Genomic DNA, 16402 nt, shown 5'->3' with positions numbered 1-16402 from the left:
CACAAAGCTCACCCTGGACAGACTCTTCTCTATCTTGTTTTCTTCCCCCACCATCCCTTCTCCTGCACTGTGTAGGCTGACCTTCTCCCCATCTGTGACAAACTGAGATTTAGACCATGCTGTTCAGCTGGAAGACCTGATGTGCACATCTGCCCATTGACACTCCCTCGATTCTCTTCCTCAAACCCCAACTGGGCTTCTGCTGCTCTGTGAGGCCTTCCCTAAACAGTCCAAGGCTGGACAGATCCCTGACAGTGCTCACCATGACATATTACAGTCTCCAGCTGAAGGACTCTTCAAGGGTGAAGGGCTCTGTCAGAAAGACCAAGGACAGAGCAGGTGCTCAGTAAGTGTCTCTTGACCCAGGAGCAGGTTTAGATAAGACAAGTTCTGTTTATCTTTTCACGACTCATCCCTCGGGAGCTAATGGGCTTGCTGCGTTCTCCTCCAGAATGTCTATCGAATTTCCGTTGGATTCTCATTTATCTATCGTCCAGCGGTTCAGGGCTGGGGCCAGGCAGGTACTGACGAAGAGGGAGCCAGTAAGGAGAGGGGAACGGCCCATCAGTCTCCAGAGGCCAAGAACATGGAGCTGGGCTTCCTGATGTGAGTGAATCCCATCCCTCCTCCTTCACAGCCCTGCTCAGAAAATAACGCCTGTGCTAGACCTCACCCTCCCGGGACAGCCTTGCCCACATCCCCAGATGAATTCTCTAAGATCCAGCTCAGGTGCTCACAGGTGGCACAGCTGGACCAGGACACCAGAGGCTCCTCTAGCAGAGAAGACAAAGGGGCTCGAAGGACCAGCCACCTGACAGAGTGGCCGAGGCCCAACCGCCTTTGGGATCACTGGGGCTTGGTCAGCCTGGGTCCCAGTGTTCCTCTGGCCCACCTGGCTGGATCTCTCCTTTGAGAAAAGCAGCTTAAAGGAGGAAAGATTCATTTTGGCTCCTGGTTTCAGTCCAGGGTCAGTTGGCTCCATTGCTTTGGGCCTATATGGGGCAGATTGCCGTGATGGAGGGTGTGGCAGAGCATGTGAGCCGGGAGGGAGGGAGAGGGGACCAGAGAGAGACAAGGGCAAGGGAGGGGTGGGACAGGATCCCAGACCTCACCTCCTCAAGTTTCCACCACCTCCAAATAATGCCATCAGGTCATGAGTCTATTGATGGATTAACGCACTGGTGAGACCAGAGCCCCACTGGGGGACATTGCGACACTGTGGACCAAGTCTTCAACTCATGAGCCCTTGGGGGACATTCAAGACCAAACCATAACAGTAACTTAATCTCACAACTCTATAGTGATTTTTGTTTATTGTTATTGCTTAAATGTACAAAGAAACTGAATTAGTTCCTCAAGGTCACTGAGGAACTCAAACCCAGCCCATCTGGCTCCAGAGTTTGATATAGTATTCATATAGGTTGGAGACATGTAGCTATGCTTAACGACAACAGAACACAGCCTTGGGGAAAACAGAGAACACACACCCCTGTGAACAGAGGAGCTGAGCACTAAGCCAGAAACATCAAGGGATGAATAAGAGCCATCAGACTCGGTCAGGGAAAGAGGAGTTTTTCCCTAGAACACCACATATGAATTTGTAATTTATCCAGTTGATCAAAACAGCAGGGTGAGATAGGAGGGGGTTGTGGGGTTTGTACTCCAGGAACCTGAGCCAAGAGGGGAAAAGCAAAAGAGCTTTCTAAAGACAAATTCAAGAACAACAGCTCTTCTCATAGATCTACTTTATTTAACCTCTACTTTGGTTAAGCCAGACCTGGGTTCAAATCCTAGCTTCGCTACATTCTTACCAGCTGTGTGGCCACGCCTGAGAAATTCATTAAAGCTCTCCAAGCCTCAGTCTCCTCAGCCCCAGGTATGCCATGGAGATGAAATGAGTTATTGCTCAGGAAGAAATTAACAGGGCACATAGCATGCAGTAAATGCTCAATAAAAGCTTGCTAACACCATCATTATTATTGCTTCTCTGTTCTCTATAGACTTCTCCCATTGGTGGACTTAGGTAGGCCCAGGCAGCTGATAAACCCACATTAATCAAGTCCATGGCTAAGGAGAGAAGTGCTTGCTCTTCTGATGAGTTATGGTTCAGTGAGTGTGTCCTAGGATCCCACCTGCCTTTTTTTTTTTTTTTTTTAATTCTCCCAGCTGGTTCTTAGATTTGAAAAGAAAGAGGCCTCCATGGAGACCTGCACGCTTTTAAAAATAACACAAAACAGAACGTCTGAGGTCAGGGTAAGCCAAGCCAAACAAATAAATCTTGCAGGATTGTGTTAACAAAACAAGGCTTACTGGATCCGAGAGGCAGAATTCTGTCGGACTCGGCCCTGCACAGAAACGCCAAGCTCTGGTGAATTTCAAACACAAGGAGGTCAAACAGGAAGACCCAATTATGGAGCACTTCAGGGTTCAGCATCAATGTCTGGCCTGGAACCAAGACAGCATTCTACCCAGGATGGACCCCAGAATCTGTGGGTCCTGCAGAGTCCTAGAAACCTGGATCTGAAGAGTGTTACAGATCATCCACGCAATCTCCATGGAGGGTGGTTGGCCAGAAGTTATAAATGTGCTCTTGAAGGTCGTGTTCTCTGAGAGGCAGACTCCGGGTGGATATTGGCTTGAGACGTTCATTAGGAGGTCTCTGGGAATGGCTGTTGCTGGACGGTGGAGGAAAGGCAGGGATGAGTACCGCATGGGGAGAAGTCCAGCCACACCAGGGTCCCAGCAAGATCTCTGTCAACTCCACCGAGACCCCGCGAGATGCCAGGGCCTTTCAATTTGTCTCAAATTGGGGTGAAGTGGCCGGGCCTTTGTATCATTGGAGAAACTGTCCCCAAGAAAGAGACGTGGCCTTGGGCAAAGCAGTGCTCTTCAGCTGAGGCACTTCCACGAGTCGGCTGAGGTCTATCTTCTGGGAGCACTTCAGCAGCTGCAGAGGGGCGGGGAGTCCTTTATGCCTAGAGTACACTGTGGCATCTACGACGTGCACTGCTGGTGCAGTGAGTTGTTCTGCTTCAAGGAATGAATCCTACAGATAGGCTAACAGATAGGCTAACAGGTTTAGCATTTCCTGCAACAGTAAAATTAAGAAAAACCAACTATGACGGGACAGAAACCCAGGCGATCGTTAACAAGAGCGAGATCTCTGCATGTGCCCCCTTGGAATAAACTCCAGGATGCATTAAGTGAAAAGTGGGGGTTTCAATGAGTACGGAGAAGCAGAAGGGCACGTGTGGATGTTGAGAGGCCAAAGGGACGGATGGTGCTGTCACCGTCGTCTTTAAGAGGCCTATGTCCATCCCCCTTGGTTTTCTCCTACAGGACGGAATTGACACCCCCAAATTTACACTCCCCAGATTCTTTTGCCGCATGGCTCCTGTTCCTTCCTACCAAGGGGAGGTGTTCATACAGGAACTGAGTTAGGGAGGAGGCAGCCAGCCTTCTGCTTCAGCTAATAGCCACAGAAAGTCCACCAACAGCAACAGCAGATGGAGGAGTTGGGGAAGGCCTGTGGCATCATGGGAAGGCAGGCTCAGGTTTCTTTGGTGACCACAGTGGCAGTTTCAACCATAGCAGTGGTGGTGACGACAGTGGCCAGAGGACCTCTGTGGCTCTGGGTTCTATGACTTCCCCTTTGGATCCATTTGTAATCAATCCTTTTTAAATCCTCCTCCAAAATACCTAGAATGGCTTATGTTTTTTTCTGACCAACTACCCTTTATGAAATGTATACATGTGGACTTGAACACGGCATTGGAAACCTCTTTAGGAAATTGCCTGAGAAACCAGCGCCAGTGGTTAGCTGCACCAAAGAGAAGCGGATCGGTGAGGGCAGGTTTGCGGGAAGACTTTTCTCCAGATACCACGTTGCACCTTTGTTTAATTTTTAACTCTTGGAATTTGTTACTTTTACTCCCCAAAATAAATAAAAGAAAAATGGATACAGTCTTTTTTTTTTTTTTTTTTAATCTTATTAGGTGATGAATTTCCAGGGAACTACTCCCTGAATTAGCCATCTGATGTCTGCCAGAGCATTTCCAGGTCACAGGAATGTCCAAGGTCACAGGAATGTCCAAGGTCACAGGAATGTCCCTTTCAGCATTAGTTGGCTCTGCTCAGTAGATTGTGTTTATACCAAGTTGAAATCCATCTTTGTATTGTCCCTAAAGAAAAGGGGGATGGCAAAACACTATGTCCCCAAATGCCCCTTTTTCTGTTTTCAAAAAAACCTAGCCAAGCTAAAGGAACAATAGGCACTAACCCAGGCCAGGAAGTCCAGACACATATGATCCTGAAGGACGTGGCTTTCCCTGTGCACACAGGGAAGGAGGGCAAGAGAGCATTATCTGTGGAAGGCAGCTTTCCTGAACGTACACAGGACAGTTCCTCCTGGGGCTGCTGCTGACCAGGAAAACAAATTGAGACCGCTGATGCTGAAGATGTCACTGTTTCTGCAGCCTGACATCTAAGACCCTTCTCCAAGCGGGGACTGGGGTGGAACTGAGGGCTCAGCCTGTCACCACTGAACTCTTCTTGGAATAGTTGCTGATCTCTTGTAAACTTTCCCCCAATAAATACTACGTCTCACACACTGTCTCGGGCACACTCTTTGGCCTTTCCAAACTACCCCCCTGCCCTGGCACAACTGGGGGTGGACAGATCCTCTAGGATTGTACCATTAGCCTGAACTCAACCCCAGGGAAACAAGCTAGGGTTCAAATTCCTGCTCTATCGCTCATTTCTGCTGATGGTTTAACTCTTCATCTGCCAAATGGATTTGGTTGGATCCTTGTGAGGTTGAAACAAGTTTATGTGTGGAAAGCGCTTTAACCAATACATACTGGTTATTGGTTATTGATCTTGATATCAGCAAAGCTGGCAGGAAAATGCACTGAAGTTCAGCTAACTGGGTTCAACCAGACCCCTGCCGTTTAATTAGTTGGTAACTGTGGCAGGCCCTTCACGCTCTGAGCTCAGTTTCTGTAAGATGGGGTGATAATGATGCCAACCTCAACAGTGAAAAGCATTTGGCTTTACCTTGTAAGGACTCGACATTCGGTAGCTATTACTTATCAACCACTGGTTCAAGTGGTGGGATTCGTAGAGTAGACCGGGGCCCGCACGAGGCCTCTCTTCCTCTGTGCCAAACACCTCCAGTTCCTGGACGGGATGCTCTTGGTTCCTATCATTCCCATTTCCTCAGGAGGCCTCCTGAGTTGTTATTTTCTCTTTACGGTCTGACACTACAACTGGATCTCTTGCTAGATTCGGGCGAGAACATTGCATATATTTGGTGTCGGGGAGGGGAGCTTAGGGGCCATCGCATTTCTGCATTCTGATGCTGCATATAGGTGACACAGCCTGAAATAGCATCAGTTTGGGGGTAACAACCATACCTATAGTTTATTGGGCATCTACCATATGTGTCAGAAACTACGCTAAGCATATTACATTAACTCATTTAATTCATAGATAATAGAAATAGGGGACAGAAATGGCTATTTCCATTTTTCCAACCAAGAAATTGATACTTGGAGATATTACGAGTAGATCAAAGACCATCAAAAGATGCCGGAGCTGAGATTCCATCTCCAGTCTGTCTTACTCTGAAGTCATACTCTTAACCTTCATGCCATATCCCCTCCCACAAATATTAGGCTGTGTTCAACTTAAGTCTTAGGTCTTTTTTTTTTTTTTCTTCTTCTCATGTGATTTTAATATGTTGAGTCTCTTCAAGACTGGTCTTTTGCAGCTGAGTTTTAGAATGGGACCTGGTATTGTATTCCTATGCAATTTGATCATACCAGATGTAATCTGGCACATTCTCTCTCCTATTCTGCTTCAACTCATCAGCAAATGTAATTGGTAAATTATGATTAAGAAGGAGTGCAAACTGGGCATGGTGGTGCACGTCTATCATCCCAGCAGCTCAGGAGGCTGAGGCAGGGGGATCATGAGCTCAAAGCCAGCCTCAGCAACGGTGAGGCACTAAGCAAATCAGTGAGACTCTGTCTCTAAATAAAATACAAAATAGAGTTGGGGATGTAGCTCAGTAGTTGAGTGTCCCCGAGTTCAATCCCCAGTACCCCCTCCACCCCAAAAAAGAAGGAGTACAGAAACAGAGCCATTAGATTATTCAAGGTGCTTTTGTATCAAGTAATCATTCCCCACGAAGGGGAATGTTCAACCTGTTACCAACTCACAAAACTGAATTGACAGCCAACCACCATTACTTCATCTTGCTGATAACCATTTCTTGAAATATCACATGGTCGTCATAGTCAATGTCTACAGTTAAGATCTAGTCCAAGAAAGGTTGTCCCAGAAAGAATTAGGCATTGAAGGCTGAAATTGGTATGAAGAAATAGGAAAACAGGTCGAGCTCCCCCAATCTGAAAATCCAAAACCCCAAATGCTCCAGAATCGGACATATTATGAGCATGAATGTGTTACCACCAGCGGAAAATTCCGCCTTTGACCTCATGTGATAGGATGCAGTCAAGATGGAGTTGCACTGACAATATTGTATGACATTTCCTTCAGTCTATGTGCATGAGGGTGTACATGAAACAAATGAATTTCACGTTTAGATTTGGGTCCCATCCCAAGAAGTATTGTAAAACCTGAAAAGCAAAACAACAACAACAAAAAAAAAAACTGAAACACTTCTGGTCTCAAGTATTTTGGAGAAGAGATTCTCTATCTGTTCAGAGTCCAAAGTATTTACATTTTTTAAGGGAAAAAATCTCATCTTTACTTTCAGAAGATATTTATGTTGAGGAAATATGGGAAGAGCAGAAGAAAGAGGTGTCCAACAGCTTTCGCTGGAATCCACACTGATCTATACCTATCTTCACCCCAACTCCAACACCACACAAGAATAAAGACTCCAAGGGAGAGCGAGGTATTCCCATGTAACTCTGTGGCTGGCCAGCCTCCTCCTCTTGCCTTTCTTACCTGCTGGAGCAAGGTGTGACTCTTCCTTCTGCTTTGGTACCTCTATGAACACTGAGGAAAGGCCAAACATGGGAATTTCAAATGCTTTTGTTTTATTGGAGGGTCTGACCTCTCAGACTGCAAGTCTACTTAATGTTAATCCATTCATCAGTCTCATTTCCAAGTCCCACAGAGGGGTGACTTGCGCCTGTGGGAAGAAAAACCTCTGCTTCAAATATAAACAGAGGAGAGCTGGACATGCCAGCCACCCTGGCCTGATGTTCTCAGGTTCTCCTCGGACCCTGCTGTGAGGACCCCACAGAGGCAGCAGGGCATTCTGGGTAATGGAATGCAAATGGATGCACTGACCCCTGTGGGCCTCCCCAGGGCATCTTGATTCCTGGCTCTGTGAGAGCCAGGCCCCGCAGCTTTTAAAATGAGGGGAAGAAGGTGGAGAGAAGGGTGGAGGCTTCCTTCTAGGCCAACCACAACTAACTCTTTCGTTCTGTCCAGCAAACCCCAGACAGTGCAATTATCTGGTTAATTTGGCCCTTGGTTGAGAGACAAGCTCCCGAAATTCAAGGCCAGCTTAGACTAAATAGTGGCTTCCGTCCTAAACCTTTTCCCGAATGCTAGAGGATGCCTGTGAGATTCCTGAGAGGTCACTTATGTGACCCACCCATTGATCCAGATGGGCAAAGAGAAGAGACTCAGGCTCCAAGATGGGCTTGGGAAAATATATCTTCCAGAGGAAAAATGACCAAATGACCTGCTAATTGGTTTCCTGGCTGATTTACCTTCTGGCTTCCATGGAGAGGCATGGCCGGAAATGAGGATAACTCAATTAGCCAAGGTTTCCCAGCCTGATTTTAGCCCTCAAAGACCAGCTGTGCGTCTGTCCCCAGGGCCCCTGGGTGAGTTATTCTCATGACAATCCCCTCTGATGCCCCTGCTTAAAGATTTTCTACCTACAAGTTGGGCCAAAGGCAGAGCTGAGACGAAAGGGAGATATTAAGACACCCACCTGGGGTTGCCACAAGGGGATGAGACAGGGCCAGCTCAGCTGGCCACTGAGCATGTACCAGATGGTTTACGGAAACCTCAGATTTTTGAGGGAAGATTAAGGCGCGGTGATTTATCGCTTTTGGAAACCGAGGAGCAGCCTGGAATCTGTGGAATCTATCAGTTATTCATTCTGCAAGTATTTCCCTTAACTCTCATCTGTGCCAGGCCCTGTGCCACTCACAGAGTGGGATCCAGACAGCCAAGCTCCCTAGCCTCATGCAAACGATCCACCCTGGACACTTAGTACAAAACTCAGGTAAGAGCCAGGAAGGAAAAGCTGAGGTGTTATGCAAAGGAGTCACCAGGCTACCTGGTTTAGATAGGGATGGGAAAAGGAGTCTTTGGGCAAAGGACTTTAACACTTAGAGAACATTTTTTTTTTTTTAGAAAGGTCACTCTAGCCTTTGTATGAAAAATAACTCAGAGATGGGTGGAAAGTGGATTTATGAGGCTGTGGATTAAGAAGCTCAGATGAGGGTGTGGGGACGCAGCTCAGGGGCAGAGTGCTTGCCTAGCATGGGCAAGGCCCTGGGTGGAGGCGGGGAGATGCTCTAGGGAATGATGGAGGCAGAGTCAGCAGGCTCTGGCGAGTGAAAGGGTGTAGAGGTGGAGGAAGAGGGGGGCACCCAGGAGACTGTGCAGGTTTCTGGCTAAGGTGGAAGGTAGCCAGTGGCACTCTTCACCGAAAGAGGGAATTAGGGAGGAGGAGCAAGTCAGGCGAGGGGAAGACAGTGCGTCCTCTTTAGGAGTCAGCCAGCTGGGTGCCCACCCCTCGGCACCCTGTACTTAGGTCTCCTTTGCTCGCCCTGCCTCCATCTCACCTGGTCTCCCCGCGGCCATCTCCACTCGTTGAGGTTCCATCCATTCTCCAGGGCATCTCCATAGCTCTCCCTGCTGGAGGCCTGGCTCCCTCCATTGGTAGTGGCCTCTGCTGCCCAGGGCACCAAGCCTGGGCTCCCTGCCCTGACCTTCTGTGCTGAAGCTCTGTCAAGACTCACCGCACCTCCCTTCCTAGACCGCAAGCTTTTTTGGGACTGGGTCCCTGATTTGATCCTCATACCCTACATGAGCAGCTAGCACAGTAGACACTCGACAAATATTTGCAAAATGAACAAAAATAAACTTTTTTTTTTTTTTTTTTTTTTTTTTTTACCATGAAGGAAAAGCAGCAGACATTGGATCCACTTGAAAGCCACAGGATCACATTGAAATTCAAACCGTAGGTGCTTTGCGACGAAGCCAATTCAATTTGATGCTCAGAGGGCCCTTTCTCTCCCTCTGCCACACAAAGCTCCAAAAGTGCAGGGAGAGAAAAAGTCATGACCCCTTGCCCCAGTTTTTAAGAATTGTGCTTCTCCGAAATAATTTTATACCAGGTGCCTTATCTCTCTTACTTACCGTTTGCCTTTGATGATGATGAAGAGGAGGAAGAAGGAGGAGGGGGAAGAGGAGCATTTATGAAGTGCCAGTGTATACCAGGCACTCTCCTAGCTCTCTTTATGCACTAACTCACTCCCTGCAACCCCATGAACATAGGTATATGCGGTTATCACCCCAAGAGTTCAGGTGAAGGGCTGGAGAGAGCTTCTGTGCTGCAGCATCAATGCCACCAGCTGGTTAGGTGTGGCATTGGGATTCAGACCCAGAGGATGCCTCCAGAGTCCGGGCTCCAATGTGCTCTCCTAAGGCCAGCAGAGTGCTCGCAGCAAGGAGGTGCTCACTTGATGAGTGGGAGGAACCCCTCATCTGGACTAAAGGGACCAGCACCTTCTAGTCCTGATTCTGCCACTGATTTCCAATGCACCCTTGAGCACACGTGTGGTTTTTATTTTCCACATAAAACAAGGGACCTGGCGGGGCGCAGTGGCACACATCTGTAATACTAGCCTCTGAGGCAAGAGGATCGCTAGTTCAAAGCCAGCCTCAGCAAAAGTGAGGCGCTAAGCAACTCAGTGAGACCCTGTCTCTAAATAAAATACAAAATAGGGCTGGGGATGTGGCTCAGTGGTCGAGTGCCCCTGAGTTCAACCCCCAGTACCCATCCCCAGAAAAAAAGGGGGGTGGCTGGATATTGATAACTGGCCACAATAAGAGCTAGTATTCTCAATTCTGTTCTTTCTCAAGGTTTTAAGTAATTAAGTCCCAACAACAATTTAAAACATTGAGGCACAGAGAGATGAAGTCATCGGTTCAAACCTGGAAAGCGAGGGCGCCAGGATTCAAACACGTCGCCCTCCCAAACTATACTCCCGATCCAAGTGGTTCTAAGGAGATGTCTCCAGGACCACAGGGAACAGGTTGGGGGTAGAGATGAGATAGAAATACTTTGGGGGTCTCTATGCCCATGAACATCAGAACAGCTCAACTTGCCTCTATTTGTAGAATGAGCTCCTACTTTGTATTTCCTTTGAAGAAAAGTTGTGCTGCTAAAACAAAAAAGTTGGAAGTTGCTGGACCAAATAATTCTGGGATTTAATGAGACTCCCAGGTGTAAGCAGGACTGTTTCTGGCAATCATAGTTCATTTTGGCTGCAATAGATGGAATCAAGCTTCCTCCTGGGAAGGATCCCAGCTTAGAAAAGGGCAGGGTGGTAGAGCTCAGGAGTCCACTCCCACCTACCTGTTCCACTCGGATCTCAATCTCTCCATTCAGCCTCTTGCCATGGAAATACTTGGACCTGCAAGGAGAGGAAGAAGTCGACTGAGTAAGGATGCAGACTGCTCTACTGCTTCCTCCCAAAGGCCTTACCCAAGAAGTGCCTGCGCCTTCCCTCTCACCGCCCCTCTTGACTGATGACTGCCCCATCATTTAGAGGCAATGTGTGGTGGATGGAAAGAGAACAGGTGGAAGATGGAAGACTCAGAATTCTGGTGCTGTCAAACCACTTGACCTCCCTAGGTCTCAGTTTTATCCTTTGCGGAAGAAAGCTGTTAATTGATTGGGTTATTTGGTGTGTTTTTTTTTCATAATAGCTAAACTATGGAACCAATCTACGTGCCCTTCAACGACAAATGGATGAAGACATTGTGGTATATATACACACAATGGAATATTACTCAGCCTTAAAGAAGAATGACTTTATGACTTTTGCTGGCAAATGGATGGATCTGGAAAACCAAAGGCTGAATGTTCTCTCTGACATGCAGATGCTAACACACAGTGAGGGGGTGGAGGAAGAATAGAAGTTCACTGGATTAGACAAAGGGGAATGAAGGAAATGGGAGATTAGAGTAGGTAAGACAGTAGAATCAATCAGACATAACTTTCCTATGTTAATTATGAATACACCACTGGTGAATGAAACATGTACAATCACAAGAATAGGATCCTGATTAGAATGAGTTATACTCCATGTTTAATATGTCAAAATACACTCTATTGTCAGTATATCTAAAAACAACATATAAAGACCTCCCCCCCAAAAAGATATTAATAGGCGTGCAACATATTTCTAAGGTTTATCTTAAAAATTAAATGAGATAATATTTACAGACACAGGGTTCAAGCTTGTAGATTAGAAGAAGGCTGCATTTCTAGCTGCTCCATGGTTCGGGATTCAAGTAGTGGAAGTTGTGCTTCTCAGTGATGTAAGTGAAAGTGAGAATTCACTGAAATTCAACTCTGGGCAGTCAGAGTGTCTTAGAGACTCGGAAATCCGAGTGCTTTCAATAAAGAACAAGAAAGAGCACCTTGGAGCCGATCCAGCTGTGGCAGAGGTGGCAGCAGTGGTGCCGGTCACCATCGCGGGGAAGGATAACGCACAGAGAGAACACACTGGGCAGGTGCCGCACGGACAAACCCACAGACCAGAAAGGCCCATAGACTAGAAAAGCCCACAGACTAGCAGCCTGCACTTAGCTGATCCAAGGGCTGGAGAGTGAACCTGTGTTTGGAAAATGCTGTGTGTTTCTCAACTGGCAAGTGCAGAGCTGAGCTGGGGGCCAATCTGAGGAGGCCTCGCTGAAGCTGCTGCAGGAGGTCACAGCAAGCCCTGCCATACTGTCCCGGCTGGTGCCTACCCCGTGGCCCGGGGTGTACAGAGCAGAAAGTGAGTGAAACAGGCACAGAGGAGATCACATCCAGGGGCTCTATCAGAAAAACAAAAGGGAGCACAGCTTTGCCTTTGAGTCTGGTGGCTCATGGACCAGATGAAGGGGGCCAGGGAATGGATGAGGCGGGTGTGAACATACTCAGGGACTCATCCTGGGAAGGTTGTCTTCATGGGCAGCAGAATGTGGAGAATGGCCTCCCTTACCCTGGGAACAGAACTCTTCGGAGGCTCCTGAGATCCAGACTCCCAGCCAAGGCTGGCCCCACGGGTGTGTGGATCTAATCTCTCTGGAGCAGGTACCACGCAGTGAAGTTCTAAGTCTCCCCCCCCCCCCACCGGAATTCCCCTCAGAGAACCGTGCCACAGCCCCACCCCGAGCGCATCCCTCTGGTCTGTGTGAACCATGCCAATCCATGGCTCTTCCCACTTCGTCCTACCTTACACTGATAAGAAGGGAAGATAAGAGCTATTTCAATGGGCTTCTTTTAGGCCACTTGAGCTGGCAGCTCAGTGAGCAACAACAACACAAAAGAAAAGAAATAAAGGAAGAGGTCAACAATCTCCAGTCCTCCCACCCCACCCCCTTAACAGTCCAAGAAGAAATGGAAAGAAGGACAGCTGGGCCTAGGAAGTGACCACTTATTCTTAGTGACTGTTTAGACCACCTCAGTGAAGACGACTCTTCTATTTTTCATTAAGAATCTTTCCTTTCTTTTTATTTTTTATTTTTTTGTTGGTGTTTTTGATGTGTGGATAGCTTCATGGACATATGCATATGTATAATCTCATGCTTCTTTGTTTCCTCATTTTTTACCATATTTTATGGTGCATTTCCTTGCAATGTCTTTTGAGAGTTAGGATTTTGGTTGTCTTATTTTTGTGTTGGTTTGTGTCTGAATGATTCTCTTCTCTCCTTTTTTCTCCCACCAACAGCCACATTCCTCTCGTTCTCTCTTGCTTTACTTTGTTTTCTTATTTTTCTCCTCCATCATGTGCAGCAACTACTCTGCATTCTCTCTGTTCACATTTTGAGCATGCTGAGCTTTCTTCTACCTCCTTATCATATTATTGTTATTTTCTACTAATGAACTATATTTCTACCATCTTTTAGAACCCTTTGGTTTCACTGTCTTTTAGAATGATAGCTCCTGCCCCCTCCATTAATGTTGATGCAATTATCAGTGCTGTGGGTGACACAGCTGACACCTGCTGTTTACTTTAATGTCACATCCAGTTCATGGTTATTTATTGTTTTTGCTGTCAGCAATTGCTGACCCAGCCATTGCTGTTTTTGTGGTGATTCGTGTTATGCATGTCTTACTAGGCACCAGGTATTTATTTCAATGCTGTATACTGTTGGCTTCAGTTGTTGCTATTATTGGTTTTCTACTTTTCTAAGAGGAATCTACAGGCACACTACAAGCTCACAGGGTAGACACCTTGACCGGACTGATCCCAGCCAAAAGACAGCACACCTCCCTCCATACATAAATTAACCACCTGAAACTTCAGCTGGACTTTAATACAAAGAATAGAAGAGGCAAAAATCCAAACTAATAACCTGGCCCCAAGTAGGAACAGTTAGAGATGGTCCCTCGGGTGAATATGGACATTCACTCCTACAGCAAAAAGAGAGACAATTAAGACAAAGGCCGTGGATACCATACCTACAAGGGGTCTTACTCTAGATCATTCTAGGTTACTCTGGCAAATGAAGGTCGTGCCCTAAAGAGTCCTACATGTAAGAGGAGAAGAAAAATCTCTTCCAACAGACGCATGAAACCCAACATAGGAATCCAAGAAATATGAAAAAATAAGGGAACACAGTGCTTTCTAAAGTTCATAATTCACCAGCAACTAACTCCAAAGATACTGAAATGGATAAAATATAAAAAATTCAAAAGAATGATTATAAAAATGATCAATGAAATTCAAGAGGAAACAGAAAAACAACTGAACGAACGAAGGAAGTCAGTACTGGAAACAAATGAAAAATTCAATAAGGAGACAGATATATTTGAAAAAGAAGCAAACTTCTTGGAAATGAAAGACCCAATAAATCCAATAAAATGTTCAGTTAAAAGTCACTCTAACAGAGCAGACCCTGCTGAAGACAGTTTCTCAGAGATGGAAGACAAAGTGGCCAACACTGAACATTTGGACAGTATTAATATATACTTGAAGAGAATATATAAGAACTCTTGGAAAACTTTAAGGGACCAAATTTAAGGATCATTGAAATTGAAGATGGTTGTGAGATGCAGACTCATGGAATGGATAACCTCTTTAGGAAAATAATAACAGAATGATTTCCAAATCTTGAGAATGAGATGAACATCCAGATGCAGAACACATTCAAAATCCCAAATAGACAAGATTGAACAAGAATCTCTTCATGACACATTATAATTAAAATGCCTAACATAGGGAACAAGGTTAGAATTTTAAAAGGCTTAAGAGAAAAATATCAGGCCACATTTAGTGGCAAGCCAATCAGAATTGCTTTTGATTTCTCAGCATAAACTGTAAAAGCCAGGAGAGCTTGAAATGATGTGTTCTAAGCTCTGAAAGAAAATAACTGTCAACTAAGATTGCTACATTCAGCAAATTTTTCCTTCAGTGTTAAAGAAGAAATAAACTCCCCCAAGATAAGTAAAAACTAAAAAAAAAAATCATGATTACTAAGCTATAATAGTCACTATAGAAAAGATTTAAAGAAATATTCCACACAGAGGAAATTAAAAACAGATCCCAGAGCTCACAGATGAACAATCTCATTTGAAGAACAGCCAAGCAAATGAGAAACAGGACCAAATCAAACATTAAAAATAAAGCAAAATGGTGGGAGTGAATAAACCTCTCTATAAAAAACATTAAATGTAAGTGCTCTCAACTCTCCAATTAAAAGACATAGACTGACAAAATGAAATTTTAAAAAAGATGCAACTATATGTTGTTTGCAAGATACTCATCTTACCGGCCACAGGCTATAAGTGAAAGGATGGAAATTAATATACAATATAAATGGAGACCCCATAGCTACTCATGCTTGTATCAGACAAAGCAGAGCTCAAAGCAAAATTAATCAGAAGAGACATAAAAGGGTATTTCATACTAGTAAAGGGAATAATCCAACAATAAAATATAATTACAGTAAATATTTATGCCCCAGATGTTAGTGTATCTAATTACATGAAACAGACACTACTTGAATTAAAAACTCAGACTGCAGTACAATAATACTGGCTGATTTCAACATACCTCTCTCACTAATATAGGTCTACAGACATAAACTCATTAAAAACTCTTTGAACTTGAAAATATTGTAAATCCAATGTACTTAGCAGACATATCTTAAATATTTTATCCAACAACAGCTTAAATACACATTATATTCTTCTTAAGCAGCTTATGGAACCTTCTCCAAAACAGACCACATTATAAACCACAAAGCAATTCTTAGCAAATACAAAAAAAAGTTGATATAATTCCTTGCATTTTATCAGATCATAATGGAAAAAAATATTAGAAATCAGAACAAAACCAAAAACAAAACACCAAATTCTACAGAAATTAGCACATTAAGATTGAACAATGTACTTTTGAATGATGAATGGGTATAGAAGAAACCAGGAGAGAAATTTTAAAATTATTAGAATCAAATGAAAATAGTGATACAAGGTACCAGAACTTCTGGAACACTATGAAGGTGGTTCTAAGAGGAAAGTTTATAGCTATGAATGCCTACATGAAAAAATCAGAAAGATCCAAAATATACAAACTGATAATATATCTTAAGACCCTTAAAAAGAAGGAAAGAATACACTTCCAAAAACCAGTAGAAGCAATTAATAAGTATTAATTAATATCAGTGCTGAAATCAATGAAATTGAGAAAAAAATACAAAGCATCAATGAAATGAAAGAGTTGGTTCTTTGAAAAGGTAAACAAGATTGATAAATTATTAGCCAAACTAACCTAAAGAAAAAGAGAGAAGACTCAAGTTAATAAAAATAGGGATGAAAAAGGAGAAATCACCATAGATATTTCAGAAATCTGGAGAATAATTAGAGACTATTTTGAAAATGTATACTCAAAAAAATTGGAAAATCTAGAAGAAATGGATGCATTTCTGGATACATATGGCCTTCCAAAAGTGAACCAAGAGGACATAGAAAACCTAAACAGACCAATAACAAGCAATGAAATAGAAACCATAATAAAAAGCCTTCCAACAAAGAAAAGCCAAGGCTCAGATGAATTCTCAGCTGAATTACACCAATCCTTTAAAGAAAAACTAATGCCAAATGCTCCTCAAATTATTCCATAAA

The 16402-nt window shown here is 44.6% G+C and overlaps 1 protein-coding gene across 2 annotated transcripts in view; it reads right to left on the bottom strand.

Annotated features, from left to right (window-relative positions):
- The window catches only part of Syn3 (synapsin III), a 388585-nt gene that overhangs the window by 349245 nt on the left and 22938 nt on the right, over window positions 1-16402 (bottom strand). For both annotated transcript variants that reach the window (XM_027940536.2, XM_027940623.2), the window contains exon 2: window positions 10640-10697. In XM_027940536.2, the coding sequence (XP_027796337.1) occupies window positions 10640-10697 (58 nt within the window). The remainder of the gene's footprint in view (window positions 1-10639; window positions 10698-16402) is intronic.

Source organism: Marmota flaviventris, chromosome 3 (assembly GCF_047511675.1).
Source record: "Marmota flaviventris isolate mMarFla1 chromosome 3, mMarFla1.hap1, whole genome shotgun sequence".
Lineage (NCBI taxonomy): Eukaryota > Metazoa > Chordata > Mammalia > Rodentia > Sciuridae > Marmota > Marmota flaviventris.
The sequence above is the reverse complement of the archived record's forward strand: the minus strand, read 5'-3'. Positions and strand labels throughout refer to the sequence as shown.